The following is a 15,603-nucleotide window of genomic DNA, read 5'->3' on the forward strand; positions in this document are numbered from 1 at the left end:
CACTACAGAACCTCCTGTGAATGACTTCTGGATTAATCAGGTTGAGACTAGTTTCTGAAATTATTCACTGTTTTATTTCTGTGTACTCTTACACCTTTATTAATTCTTCCATCCAGGAACATGATGTGCTTTGTACTCGAGTTTAATGGACCTGAAGACATTGATTTGTTCAAGATTTAGCTTGGAAGGATTGTTAGTGTTGTGCAGATCATATCTTTATAGGGCCTATATGGAATCATATAATGAAAGAAAATTAAGCTGCTATAAACCTCACTGTATTATCTGGGGAAGAGGTGCATTATTTTCCAACCTGCGGGAAGCCAAGGCCTGCAATAATTTAACAGAATTCGACAAGAGACATAGAGAATTAAATTAATTCTCACTTCAATTCAATGAAAGTTCATGATGATATTTCTCTTGAACAGTAAAATTTGTGCTCCAAGTTATGACTATTCCTCTGTACACTTCCTACGTAATTTTCTTTATGTTCTTACACAGTGGGTTAAAATCATCCTCAAGTGACTTACAGTTTATTTGCACTGCTTAAGCCAAGATAACGTAGTAGTTTTCTAGGACTGGGCAGAGCAGAAATGGGTAAATAAATAGAGATCACATAAGAAAAGAATTCAAGAAATGAAATACAAGCCTTTTCTTTTGAACTGCATGTATATTTTTAACTGGATTTAAAATGATGTTCTGTCTAAAACAATGATCTGGTTTCAGATTGAGTATTAACAAAAGTCCGGAAACTGTAGAAAGTTTTCAATTTATCAAATTGGAATGTTTATAAATTCACCTTCTACAATTGCCTGTGGTATTCCCTCCACCACACAAATGGCTTCACAGACTGCCTACACAGATTGTCGTGTACCCTGAGACCCGTGAGGTGTCACTCCATGGCGGGATAGGAGGTGCATTTTTTTGGTCAGAGCTTACTGTCTCTCCAAATCCACCATTATCCTTTTAAAATTCATAAAACTTCTGCCTGGTCTTTAGAAGGGTGCAGTCTAATGAGCTGGCCCAGGTTTGACTTTGCATTGCCCAGGACCATAGGTCCCTTTCTGTGGCACTGCTTTGCATCATCTCATTCCCCAGTCTGTCTGTACATCCAAGGCTGCCCCATCCCTTGTGCAGATTCCATCACTTTCCCTTGTTGAACAAGTCCTATTGCTTTGCTTTTCAATTTTCCTTTACCTTCAACTTCCAAGCTTCCTCGTTTTGTAGAAGAGAGAACTTAAATTGGAAGCCTTTTTCTTTTTAACAAATAAACCTTTAATCTTTATTCAGAATTCTCTTTTATAATGATAATGGAGGATTTTACAAGAACTAACATTTTTTCATGTTTATTATTGTTGCTCAAATCTTCCACATTTAATAAAGAGGCACAAAAAGAGACAATATAATTGCATTTTGAAGAAGCCTTCTCTTTTCTTTTAGACTTTGCTGCTTTTTCAGAATTTTAAAAGAATTGAAATAGAGTAGGAATTACTTAACAGAAATATATTTTTCAAAACTTAGAGCATGATTTCTTTCCTCAACTGTGTAGGGAAAAATGCTCTTAGAAACACTGTGCCACGTGGACTTGTAATATTTTTTTTTTTAAATGTGTAAGCTAGTGAAAGCAAGGTCACCACTGAATCCCCCAAATATCCTGGGTTTTTTTCCACTTGAGTTCTCCAGTTCAGACTGAACAGTTCTGATACAGGACAGAAATAATCCCATATTTTACTCAGAAGACTGAAAATTAAAGCTCCCTGCAAAAACCTACCAGACTTGCCAGAGTTGGGTGATGCAAATCAAGGATAATGACAGGAAAGGAGCAATTAAATGCTCTCCCTTTGAAATGAAGATGACAAAAGAAAGGATTTCCTCCAAAATTCAACACTTTCTTCCAGGATATTGCATTATAAACTACAAAAACAGAACAACTACTAATCTCTGACAGTTTACAGTCCAGATTACTAAATTGTTTCTGGCTCCAAGTACCATGTTTCTGAGTCAGTGCAATTTTAACTGTGCATTTAAATAGCAGCTCATCGGTGTCCAACTCTTAACACAAGCACAGATGCATTTGCATTGTAAATAAAGTGACTGATGACCTCATGGCAAGTTTTGAAGCTTCATAGGAAATAATAATTATTTTTGAAGTACATGAAGATAAACTGAAGATTAGATAATATATATTATAACTAGCCTTTTCCTACATGATACACAAGGGGGAGTAATCTTTGTCTTTGGTAATTGATGGGGAACTTGAGATTTCCCATATTCATTGAATGAAACCCTAGAATGACTCACTAGTCAGCTGTCCCTTTCACCACGTCCTCACAGGACTCAGAAGAGAGAAGGAGAGAAATTGAAACCAGCCTGACTTTTGTCCTATTCTTGAGAAGGTAGCTGCACTAGCTTATCTAGAGGACATAAAACTTGAAGTGTATCTGGGAATGAGCCTTGCTTATTGTATGAACTGAAGTCACAAAGGTCCATGCCCACACCAGCCTTGGTTAAAGATACCTTCCGCAAGCTGTGTAAAACCTGAAATCAAAAGCTTCTTTTCCATGACCAGTTATGGAAGGCTCAGAGTCAGATACCAAACCAGGAGCTTTCTGAGCCAAGGTCTGGAAATATGGAGCCAACAATGTGCAGAGGCTCAGAACTACTGAGCATCTTAGTGAAAGTCAGAGCAGGACACCTCTAGGGGAGCAAGAGAATGTTTTTTATAGATGCTGCTATTATGAGGATATTGTTTCTAAAAGTGACTTCTGCTTTTATATAAGAAAGGAAATCTTGCCAATTTTGAGTGCCCTCATAGTATATAATTCCCAATGAAACAAAGATAACTAAACAACAGCCTTTTCTCTGGGTTCTAAGATCTCTTCAAGAAGGAGTACGATACAATGTGCATTTCCCAATTAAATGAAGTGTTCTGTGAAATGAATGAATTATAACAGGGCAGAGCTTTACTGTAATATTTCTGACACACCTGCAATCAGGAAGGGCTCCACAGATTCTTCTGCAGAAAAAAAAAATAATTTTTGCAAGAAGCGGTATAATGGTTTTGATTTAAAGCTTAAAAACAAAACCCCAAACATTTTTGGGTTTCTCTGTATTAATAAATGTCAAATGAAATAACTGGTCAAGCATCTACTCAAGTCAGTATCAATATGAGTTGAAGAAATCATAGCAGTACCAAGTTGAAAAAGAAAGTTCAATACCCAGTCAAAATCAAAAACAGGAATCAGAAATTATAGATGAGTTAAACTCAGTGCTGGTGTGCATTTTGTCACTAGCTAAAGGCCACTATAACACATATGGAGACTGCACCTCCAGCAGCCTAGAGTGAATTTCATGCTTTCCTACATATAAAATGATCCACTACTTTTGTGAGCAATGTGAAAATATCTTAGCAAAGTATAAAAGCTATTAGTGATAGTTTCAACAGACATACTGATGAAATAATAGCAAATGTAATTTAATGTGAAATTTAGAACTAAAAAATCTGGTTTCTTAACTGAAAAGCTCAGTGTTTTTTAGAACTTGTAAATATATGTCAATGCAAGCTTTTAAAATTCAAAGACAAGATTTTAAAAGCTAAAATTACAACACTGTTCTGCATTTCAATCCAGATCCCTGCTTTCATTTGAAATACAGAGGTCTGGAACCTCTGCATTATTCTAATTATTTTTTTCTGCCATCTCCACAGTAAGAAAGTTTCTCTATTCTGACTCAATGAAATAAATTTGACAGAATTACTTGAATAATCATAATAGATTGATAGCTAGTCAAGGGGTTGATGAGTTAATAACAGTAATACATTAGAAAAAAAATGCATTAGGTAGAATCAAAACCTGGAGATAAAGGAGAAATATAAAGTTTTGACAAAGTGTCATGGGTCAAAACCAGGACAGCAGTATCCTCAGGATACAGAAAAATAAAAAGAAAAGGACTTGCAGAAAAGAAGTTTCCTCCTATCAGTTTTTTAGCCAGTAAATTAAAAATTAATCTCACCCCTATTGATGAAACCAAGTTTTATTCACTCTTCAGGTTTTAAGTACCTCTTCAGGTGTTGCAGCACCTCTGTAATCTTCATTCTCTAATGTTTTTTCTTCTTAAAGGGATTTATTTTAGCCAGGGTACTTTTGAATCTAAACCATGGTGCCACTAGAGACACTTGTCCATTGAGCTGGGCTTATCATGCACAGAAGTTTGAAAGCCTTTTTTTTTTTTTTAAGACACAGAAAATGTGCAAAAATGTGTGCCTTCTTCTGTACAGGTGGTGACATCTTAAATATTGAAAAAAGATCTAAAGTTGTATAGTCTCATTAATGTAATTCGTGACCTTTTTAAAGGAAGGGAATTGTGGCACAGAGCACAACATCCAAACAAATCAAGAAGGACCTGGGCTCCAGCGCTGTGAGGAGCCTACTGTACTGCAGGTGCACTTCAGAGACATAAATGTGAGAAATTGGTTATTTGGTGAACTTGGCCAAGTGCTTAACAAATCACATAAATTTCTCAGAATGTGCCAAATGATCTATTCATGAAGATTTCCATCATCACCACCACTGAATTGCTTTTGTTGGGGTTGTAGATGAAAGCCCCAGAAGAGGAAAAAGCCAAAAGAATCACACTGCAGGAGAATAGTTTCTAAGGTCAGTGCAGAAGGCAACCTTTCCCAATGAATTACAGCTGGGCAGATTACTGAGCAGTGGAAACAGCCTTTCCTGCCCAGAGAGGATGGGTGTATAAAAGAGTGGGTCACCTAGCTGGTCAAGAGCTAGTTGGAGTCTGCTGAGAGGAGGGAGGGACATGTGGTTGTGCAAGGGACAAAGGAGGTAAGATGCTGTGTGAGGGACAGACAGGGTTTGGTGGCTGGGTAAGGGACAGGTTGGGGTGAGCCAGTGATGCAGAAAGAAGAAGAAAACTTGCAGAGAGGAGAGAAGGAGTCAGAGCTGCCTGAAGGAAATTGAGTTAGAATTGCTTGAGAGAAGTTCACTGACAGAAGGCATGGAAAGCTTTTAAAAAGAGGCTGGTAATGGTGCCAGTTGTGTCTGTCTCAACAACTGCACCAGCACATCCTCCCAAAATTGATATTGGACCTTTTTATTCAATGATGAAAATATAGATTTAGTTATTTTGCACATTGTTGGCTCCATATTTCTTAGCTCTGGCTGCCTCCCTGCTCAGAAAGCTCCTGATTTGGTCATTCAATTCAGAATATTGGTTGCTTTTGCACAACTTTTTTTTTTCTTTTTTTTTTTTTTTTTTTTTTTGTGATACTGATCTGAATTTCTAAGGACAGCTGTTGATGTTCTATGTTCACTATTCAGTTGTTCTTCAGTTAAAAATTACTAAGTAAAGATTATCCACTGTCTCTGACAGTTTATCTTCTCCAAACTGAGAGACATCACAGATATTTAGAGTATCTCAGCTTACCTTAAGAAAAAAAAATCAAATTTTGACCTATTTGACTGCAGATGGAGGCTAAATTTATAGAGAGGATATATTCAAAAGTCTTTTAAAAGCAAAAGGCAATTTGGAAAGATAATGTAAGAAATAAAAAATGCTTTAGGAATCATAGGAATGCCTGCATTCAACATAGCTGCAAGTTTTGTTCATCGTATTTGCAATTCTTATACTTCTAAAATACTTTGGTTATTTAAGGAGAAAGGTCAGTAGGATATCTAAGACCTTCAGGCTTGAAAAGCCTACTGTCATAGGGAGATACAGCCTCTGCACAAACTTCAAGCTGCTTTAGGCTACTCAAGAACTATGACTTGTACTTGTGAAATAGGTTATTTGTGGCCTCTTCTATTGTATGCTCTTCTCTTTCTGCTGAGATAAGCTAATTCATCAGATTCATGCTACTGCCCTTCTAGTTTGCTGCTAGTAATCAGTAAAAATTAGGGCTATCATTAAAATTCATTTAAAACTGCCACTGTCCTTTATCCTTTTAGTAACCCTGTGAATTAGAGAACCCGTTTTGCAACACTAGAGAACCTCCCCAAAGTTTAAATAAATATATATTGATGCCTGAGGACAATCAGCACAAATATTGCAACTAAACTCTCATCCGGAATTATGCATGTACTAAATCACATATAAATAATTCCAGACAGATATGATGAGAAACCCAAGATGCTTGACATTAGTCTTTAAATCACATGTCAGCTAACATCAGTTAAGGAAGATACACGATACACTTTTGTAGGAAAACAGCTTTAGAAAGATTTGGTTTGCAATTTCAGAACATTTTCTTATCCTTTTTTTTTTTTCACTGCTAAAACTTAAAGTGACTTTAGCGGTACTGTATAAATTTTCCAGTTGGCAGAGCATCAGATTACCTGTTAGAAAAATAATTTATATTGGCACTGTTCTAAAAAAATTTACTGTTTTTTTTTTTTTTTGATTATTTGTTTTTTAAAATGGGAGAAAAGCATGGTATTTAAAAGAGCAGAAAGGAGGGAATAAAGGAGTGGGAAGAATGGGAGTAGGGGACAGAATGTTCAGCCTCAGTGCCTTGCAGATATGACTTGGGTGAAAAGATCTCTGAGAAACAGAGCTGTTGTAACTCTACAGCCACTGAAAGCATCCTAATGTCTTCATACAACCTTTATGGAACATTCAAGTTGCAGTATCAGAAGTGGTACACAACTATGGTACACAACTACTGTCTTCATTTTGTTACAACTATTCTCACTTCCTACTACAGTTATACCACATCAGACACATTCCTTCCCCTCTCCTTGAGTTGTATTTATTTTCTTTGCATGCATGTTATTTTAAGGTGAGTATTTAGTCCCTCAGTACCTGGAAGCTGATATCCTCAATATGTAGAACTGAGAAATTTCTGAGGAAAAAAAAGAAATTATTTGCATTTTCTCTCTCATGACTAGCAGACAGTATAGTATTTTGCATTGGTGTTATTTGTAGATATAGTTTGGACACCTGTTTACCCTAGACCTTACTTAAAATTGGCGTTCACTTTGATAAATAAATTTTAAGAATTTTTTCCCAGGTTTTATTTTTATCCATTTCCTGCTGAAGGCAATGCAGTCCCTGCAGCCTGAAGATGCTCAGGGCACAGGCAAAGCTCTGTACAAACTGATAGAGAAGAAGCACAAGTTCTGACTCCAACCTTTACTACCCTGCTATGAAACAGACAAAAGGTCTCATCAAATAACATGAAAAGTCAATACAAAGATGTAAAAGCCAAACTCTTTTTGATGGTGTCCTCAGAAAAATAGGTCATTGTCCCCTGTGCATTTTCAGTGGGTAATTAGGAATAGTGAATGCAGCAGTGGAAAAGAAAGCTAAGTCCACAGGCTACAGTTTAACCACCACTCCACCTCACACAGAACAACTTTGGCATCATTGGTGCTCTGTGGGCTTTTGTCAGCTGTTCTTTTCCTCTTTTAGTTAGGCTGTCATTGGGAGCAGTGATGTCTTTCTCATCTTCTGGTACTCGTGGCTGAACTGCAAGCAGCACAGCGGGGCCCTCATCTCACATAATTACCTGATTGTACTTGAGATGCCAATCATTTCACTTTAAGTACACTTTGGGTGTGTGCTCCATGAGATACACAACAAGAAGAACATTTTTTAAGAGCTCTGCATTGCTCTACTCTGAACCATCAAAGTCTAAGCAATAGCTAACACTGGAAGAATAAAGTAGTCATTAAAGTTAGGTACTGTTATTTCCAGTGATGCAGACATTTCTTGGCAGTCTGGTATGCTAAGCACAGGTTACTTTATCCTATAATAGCTCCATATGATGTCAAACTGGCAGCTCTTTCACTGACAATGCCTCTTGTAAGACGCTTTTGACATGAACAAACTCGTAAGAAAATGCACTCTACCACTGGCAAGTCTGTTTCACACATTTCCCTTGGAATTTTCTTGGCTATATGCTTTTTAGAAGAAGGAAAGTATTTTCAAAAAAAAAAAAATTTGGAAGGCTTCATATTTGTCCAAATATGGATTAGTCAGGTATACCTCAGAGCCTTATCCAGAGCAGCAGAACTATGCACAGGGAGCTTCTGAGTTTGAGCTACCCTCAACCAATACAGAGTTATTGCCCACTTGAATTCTGTAACTCTTTCTTCAGCTTGGAAATCAGAAACCTCATATAAAATCCTAAGTATGTAATGTGGATGTAATTCAGTATTTACTAATTATTGTGACTTAGATAAAAGGTATTAGAAGAAATGCAAACTACGATAACACCTACATCAGGAGAGGAGTCATACACATTCCCAGAAGTTTTTTGTTTTTGATTGGTACCCATGAAGTAGATTATTAATGGCAAAGTTTTGCAAATATATTACACTTCTCTGACAGAGAGAAAGACCTTGTTTGTTTTGCAGCTCGAGATTTCTTGAGGTGTGAAAGTGTGCATTCCTCTGCAGCTTCAAGTATAAACATATTTTATTGACTTTAGTATCACCAAAATATAACCTAATGGCTCTACATTTACTATATATGATAAATAAAACCAACATCCAGAAAACAAAATGTAGCATTGCACGTACTTCTGGGAAGAGGACTATACAACAAACATAAGCATGCTGTAAGATATAACATTTCAACAGTACACAGACCATATTACAGCATGTGGGTTAAATTGATATGTAGACCAGATTTTACTAAAATACAATAGAACAAAAATACATTTGAAAATGAGATTCTTATTTAATTGACTTAAAATGACCAAAATCAAAATATTCACAGAAGATGGAAAAAAAATAAGTCACAGAGAAGTGACTTAAGTGACTTATTAAGTGTGTATGAGTGTCATATTTGCAGTGCAGTGTTGATTATATTCACCTAAGTCAGAGCACCCATGGCATCAACTGGCAAGCTGAGAAGAAGGAGGGTTTGTTATCACAGTTTCCATCTTGACTGCTACAAATACAATTGTACATCCTGCCTTGGGATATATGCATATCATTCCTGTTGGCAATGCAGGGAAAATCAATTTCATGTGGCACTGAGAACTGTGACACTTAGGGAAGGCAGCATTTGACTCTCTGGGTTACTCTCTGGGTCATTTCTAATTTAATAGAAAGTGGCACTGCATTAGCTAAAATAGAGAAATGTAAAGATCACAAACCCAACCACTTCATCCAATTCCCAGAGGCTACAATTTCTGAGGGCAGAATTGATCCATTATCCTCATGTCACGTGATTCTGGCCCATCTATTCTTTGGTGTGCACAGGGATGTGTACACCTGTATAATAGACAATTAAAAGTCTTATCTGGAATCACAGAATCATCAAGCGTTAAGGGATCAGAAGGGTGCTGAAAGATCATCTAGTCCCAACACTCCACACCATGGGCTTGGACACCTCCCACTGGAGCTGGTTGTTTAAGGCTTTTCCAGCCTGGCTTTAGACAGCGTTGAGTTCAAGGCCCGACCCTATCTAGTTTCTAGTAAATACTAGTTCAGTTGTCTAACTTGAGTTGGCTTATCCTGATTTGAAAGCAGTATGGATTAGTTCTCTGCTTCCTGGTTTCATAGAGTATACTCACTCATTCATTGCAAATGAAAAGATGACTTAGTCTGACCTAGAAGGCTGAAAAACCCATGGTCATGCCCACTGCACTTCTGGGGCCAGTGCTGCCAGTGTGAACAAAAAGCAAAGGACAGAAAAATTCAAGGTCAAGAAACCTATAAACCTTCTCATGGTTTTTATTAGCAATTCTGCCTCTTAACAGAGCAAAGATTGTAGATGCATTTTTAAAAGGAAAATGTTGCCACTGATTTTTCAATTTTTTTTCCATTATGTGTTATAAACTTGTCATTGGAAATTAAGTCTATGCTGCCTGCAGTTGGGTTTCCCTCCCTGTTTTTCTGCACAAGAATTTGACAAAATTGAGTGCTGCTTTTGCTGTGTTGGCATCTGTTGCAATATCTGCAATAAGTTCATGGTTAGGTGCCCTCATTAAGTAAACTTGCAGGCAATGGTACAGTCAGTTAAACATTATCACTGTATGCTAAGGACAGTATTAGGACAAACAATCAGTACTCCTAGACTATTTACAGAGCTTAAAAACAAAATACTGCCCAGAAGATTTTGAATACCAGTGCCCTTGAAAGGTAAGTTTGTGATTCAAAAATTAGTTAAGCTGTATAAAAATAAGAAAACCACTGTGAACATGTTCCCTCCTAGGCATGAATGGTCGGGACAGAGTAAAATTGTATTGAAAGATTCACCATAATTATGGTTTAGAGGAAATCTGGGTTGCAACCTGTGTGATGATGTCCTTTTTATTTGACTGATTACGAAAAACACTTTAGCTAACCACAAGTCATCCAGTCTGCATTTGATAATTTCTTCTTTTTTAAAATACCCACTTTTAAAGATTACTTTCACAGAATTTTTTAAGAACATTTTGAAGAAAATATACCAATTAGGCACTATGGAGGTTTTTTTGTTTCATTTTGGTTTTTTCCTTTCCCTTACCACTACTACTGAAAAGTCTCCAAGTACATTTGGCAGCTTACCTGGCAAATCAACACCTGCCATCTGTGTCACTATATTTCTTAAAGTGACAAAGAAGATGGAGGAGCCACAGCAGAATAAAAAGATTTTATTGTTTCTAGAATCCAAATTGTCATCTTTGTGGATGTAGTGTTACATTTCGAATTAAAAATTTGCTTCTGTAAGTACTGTATTTTACTTGACACGCGAGAACACTTTATTATTGCCTTGAATAAAAACAGAACAACCTCAGAAATATTTATTGTGCCCCTATTTCTGACAGATAGTGTCTGTCAGACACGACTCATGCGCACTAGTTCAATACTGTTGTATTTTCCTTCTTCTTTACCCTGCACCTGTGGCACTAATGAGCACGGGCTGGGGTTATAAGAAGAATACACTTAGGCTAATGATGCTCCTGAACACCCTTGGAAGTGGATTTAGTCTCAAAACATTTTTGTACTTGCATTTCCACTTCAGCTGTAATGTTTCTCAGCCTTTTCAGACAAACCTAATTCATCATGAATCTCAAATATAACATTTTTTGTTTCCTGCATACGGGTAATAATTTTTGAATGTTTATCCTCACCTTCCTTTCTGATCAGTTGCAAATGGAACATTAGAAATTAGGATTTTTTATATATATATATATATATATATATATATATATATATATATAAAATATATAATATAATTATAATAATTTTATATGTTATAAATTATATTATGCATAATACATATTATACACAATAATATATAATATACAATATACAATATATATAATAAGTATAATATAATATATCACATATAATGTATATAATATAGTAAATAATATATATTTTTTTGGAGGAGCTTTTCAAAACTCTATTCTTTTATATTATGAAAGAAAAAACATACAGTAGCATTCACAACAACTCAACTTTCAAAGAGCATCTACTCATTACCATATAAATAGCACATCCACTTACTCAGTGTACCTTCCTGTGCCTATCATTCCAGTGTCAAGCCTGTAAGTTCAAAAGTGCACCCCTTTTTTGCCAAAACCAGAGGACCCTGTTATGTCTGCTAAGCAATTATTTTATGAGGGAAGAATAATGGAACTTCAGTCCATTTTAAACGATATATTGTCCATCAGCCAAGTAGATCTGTTCTGAAAGGCACAGCCCTGACAGTCAGACATGGCTGGCGTGACTGCTTAATTTTGTGTCTGCTGTTGAAATAGCTGAATATTGTCAATACAACAAAAATGATTTTACAAGTTTCAGAATATTTTGAATAATGACTTATGTGGCAACACACACATATGCAAGACAGTACAAATTTTGATTGTCATGTCTGTTGCATTCAAACAAAACCGAGTTTATGCATTTCTTCTGTTACCCCACTGCTTTCTAAATCGAACGGCATTATTACACAAGGGATATGTTAAGCATAAGGAAGATCAAACTCTGTTAGATATCCACTGAACCAGCCCAGAAAACGTCTTTTTTTCTCTTTAGATTTGTGCTTTTTGAAACTACAGAAGAAATAAGATTACTATTATTCTAGAGACACGCTTTATTAAATTACAACTTTGAAAACACCATGAAAACATCCGCATTGCACAGCTGAATTTCTCAGCAGTAATGTGGAAGACTGGTACCAAGCCACAAACCTATTTACAGGAAGGTTGTTTCATCCACAGACCACTAGCTCATGCATTGCAAAGGGCCTCAGCAGCACTCACCCAGAGAGCCTATTGCCACTAAAAAGCCAGGTTTGTCCATCTCCACCCTACTTACATGGCACTGTGCGGAGGTAGAGATTGTCTCTTATGATCTGCTGGAGCTCATGGTCCACTGAACCTTTCTGGAACCGTAGGTTGAGGTAGTGACGAAGGTCCTTATCAACAATGCCTCCTGTCAGGGAAAAGAGAAACAAAAGTACAATTTAAAATTATATCGCATTGATGGAAGCAATGAATCACTTGTGAAGTCTTTGTGGTTCATTTTCCTTCACGTTTCTGTCAAGATGGAGAACAAAAGCACACAGAATTTTCTGGTTAAAGTATGTGGTTGGTACAGTATTTTTACTATTGATAATTGTAAAAGTTAAAAACAGTTAAATAACTGACTAAATCTGTACAGTTCAGAAAAGAGATACAGGATTATAGACAGAGCTGACAATTTTCCTTTTGCACAAACTTGAACATATTGTTATTGTACAACTACCTACATATGTATCTAAATAAAGTGTTAGGTATCATGTTTCCAATTACCTTGTACCAATTTCCGTTTTTTATTAAACCAAAAATCTTGGTTCAAAATCTCTCTGCAGTGTTCAGTGGTTTTAGTTCATGTGTAACCAGAATAAAATGTGTCTGTTCTTAACAATCATATAAATGTTACACATTTTCTTTTATTTATTTCTAATGGAACTCACAATTGAAAGAGACACTATCAAAAACAAGGGTTCACATTTTATTTCCACCACCAAAAATGTCATTACAACATTTCAGCAAAGCAATGCAAATGTGGGAAAAAAAACCAAAACCTTGTATTTGCCACTTTTACTATACTTTTAGGAAAAATAATTTAAACTACTGTTTAGCCACCAACTGGTGTATCATGTTTCACTATCAAAGGCATAGCTATGAATCTAATCCAACATGATTAATAAGCACGTCCCAATATAGCTTCTCCCCATTCCTTTTAACTTTAAATAGGGATCACATTTATAATTATGGAGAAATCCATAAATAACTCAATTTCTTCTCTCTCTGAAATTCTGACATAGGAAAAATATAGAAAATCATTATTACATTGAGCTCTGACATGTATTCCCAAGATGAAAAATTGCAAATAGATAGATCTTTAACTTGTTGCTTCACACATGCAACCATTAAACATTTTCTCAAATGGCATTTGCTATTGAACCCTCAGCCAAAAGTCTTATTGACCGACACTATATAAAGATTTTCTGGTAAATATGAACACATAATATCCCTACCCAATTTTTTGAAAGCCACTGCAGAGCACAAATGTTTACAAATTAAAACATATTTCTTCTTGCAGCTATTCCTATTTACCTGCCTATTATAAGTCCATAATGTTATTACTGTTGCTCTTTGTCAGTAACTTCAAAACCTTCTGTTCCAGGTTTATAAAAACCTTGTAAATAATTATCTCTTCTTTCGCTAAAGGCAAAAAGCCCAGCAAATTTTCATAATCAGAAGAAGGGGAGAAAAAGCACCCCAGCACATAAGATACAAAATACCTGTATGCCTGGTTCCCTGAGGCTGAGAATTTCCATATGGATCTCTGTTCTTCCAGGATCCCCAAAGCTCTAATTGATCTCCTACTTTGTACCACTAACCCTGTTTCTTGCAATAGGTTCAGTTTGCAGACAAGACCATCCTTATTTCTAATTTCTTGTGAGGTTTCTCAGGAGGCTGTAGAGAAATTCTCTGAGTCTGCTGTCCTAAAGGTCCTGCAGCTCTTGCTCTTCTCACTCTATTATACAGAACATGCCCAGTGATGCAGATGCTTTTTGGCAGCCTGAGAAAATGCCAGCTTGAGAACAACAGCTGTAGCCTGCCCACTGCCACAAACCTGAATCATTCCACATATAATATTAGTAAGTTTAGAAACCTACACAGGTTAGTGACCCTCAAAGTGCATTTTTTTATTTACAGGCTCTTGTTTCAAACACAGCCATTTAGTTCATTTAGTTCAACATGCGTAATGAATGCACTAAAACCTCCTAAGCACTTCATAAAAAAAATCACCTGTTATTTTTGGCAAATTGCACATTCCAAACTAGTTATAAAAATGTGTATTTACAGGAAGAGATGCCTACAGCCTTGCCTTTGTTACATGCAATTCAAAAGCAAGTTTCTAACAGAAATAAACAGAAATAAAATCATGGTGCAGAGGAAATAAAACTTAGCAGCTTCCAACCACAAAGGAAACAATTTAATTTTTCTTAATATCTGAATATATGCAGTCAGATTAACTACAGTCAACACAGGTACAATTGCAAATTTTCTTCTTCAAAAGTCATTCTGTTGTCTGAAATAATTCATGTTTTTCAATTCTTTGGGCATAAGCTACCTTTTCTTTCTTTTTTTAAAATGGTATAACAATTTTTCCTCCTGGAAATTGTAAAAAAAAAAAAAAAAAAAAAAAATTGTTCTTGAGCCCTGAAAAATAGATGCAGTATATTTTTAGTTCATCCTTTCAATTGCCATTCTTCAGCTTTTCTCCCCTAAAAAGTTCTGTAGTTTTAACTGATGCTTTTTAAAAGCATTTGGACTCCAGACATGCTTTTGTGGCATTTATAGCACCCAAACTTTGGAGCAGCCTGATCCTTTTAAAATGCAATCAGACAACATCTTGTCTGTGCAGTTACAGGTCCATAAGACTTTTTGCAAGACAGCTATAGTGAATTGCAAACACGTAAACCAGCCTTGATTCAGCAGCAGTGAATTACATTTTGTGTTACAGCCTTTATAAATCAATAATAACATGAGTAATAAGAATAGGTTTATGTCCTCCAAAAAGCTGAAAATAAGACATAGAAAATGTTATCATTTGGTTTGCTTTGGAGGGAAAAAAGAACAGTGGCATTAAGCTCCCTGAAAAAGAAACAGGGAAAAAGCATTTTTACAGTCAGTAACTACTATTTAATGGTCCTATCCAGCCCAGTTAGACAAGTGACTGACTGTTTTTGTGGGATTCAAGTTCCATTCATTTTCGCTTCTTGTAGTACACCGAAAATTACTGAGAGGCTGAAAAATTCCTGACATGCACCTAACCTCCTTCTTTCCCCTTATTCCCAGGCCGCCCACAGTGGAGGAGTTCTGGAGGGTGCTCGGGGACCACGGGTGCCCATCCCAACATTGCGGGAATGCCCCAGCGCTGCCCTGGGGCTCTGCAGCTGGAGCTCAGAGGGAAGGAGCTCCCCAGCCCACATCCTGCACATCACTGCGTGTGACAGCAGCAGGAAGCACTGCTGAGTGGCAGAGGCATTGTACAGCTCAGGCTTTAGGAACCCAACCCAGAGACCATCATTTAAAGGGTTCTTTGGCCACTGCCACAGGAGGAGGCTGACAGCTGCATGATGGAGCATTCACTGGCT

At 36.5% G+C, this 15,603-nt stretch overlaps 1 protein-coding gene across 2 annotated transcripts in view; it reads right to left on the bottom strand.

Annotated features, from left to right (window-relative positions):
- MAGI2 (membrane associated guanylate kinase, WW and PDZ domain containing 2) overlaps positions 1–15,603 on the bottom strand; it is a 698,568-nt gene that overhangs the window by 477,458 nt on the left and 205,507 nt on the right. For both annotated transcript variants that reach the window (XM_062490827.1, XM_062490826.1), the window contains exon 2: positions 12,267–12,383. In XM_062490827.1, coding sequence (XP_062346811.1) covers positions 12,267–12,383 — 117 coding nt within the window. The remainder of the gene's footprint in view (positions 1–12,266; positions 12,384–15,603) is intronic.

The sequence above is a fragment of the Cinclus cinclus genome, chromosome 4, assembly GCF_963662255.1.
Source record: "Cinclus cinclus chromosome 4, bCinCin1.1, whole genome shotgun sequence".
In the NCBI taxonomy this organism is placed as follows: Eukaryota; Metazoa; Chordata; class Aves; order Passeriformes; family Cinclidae; genus Cinclus; species Cinclus cinclus.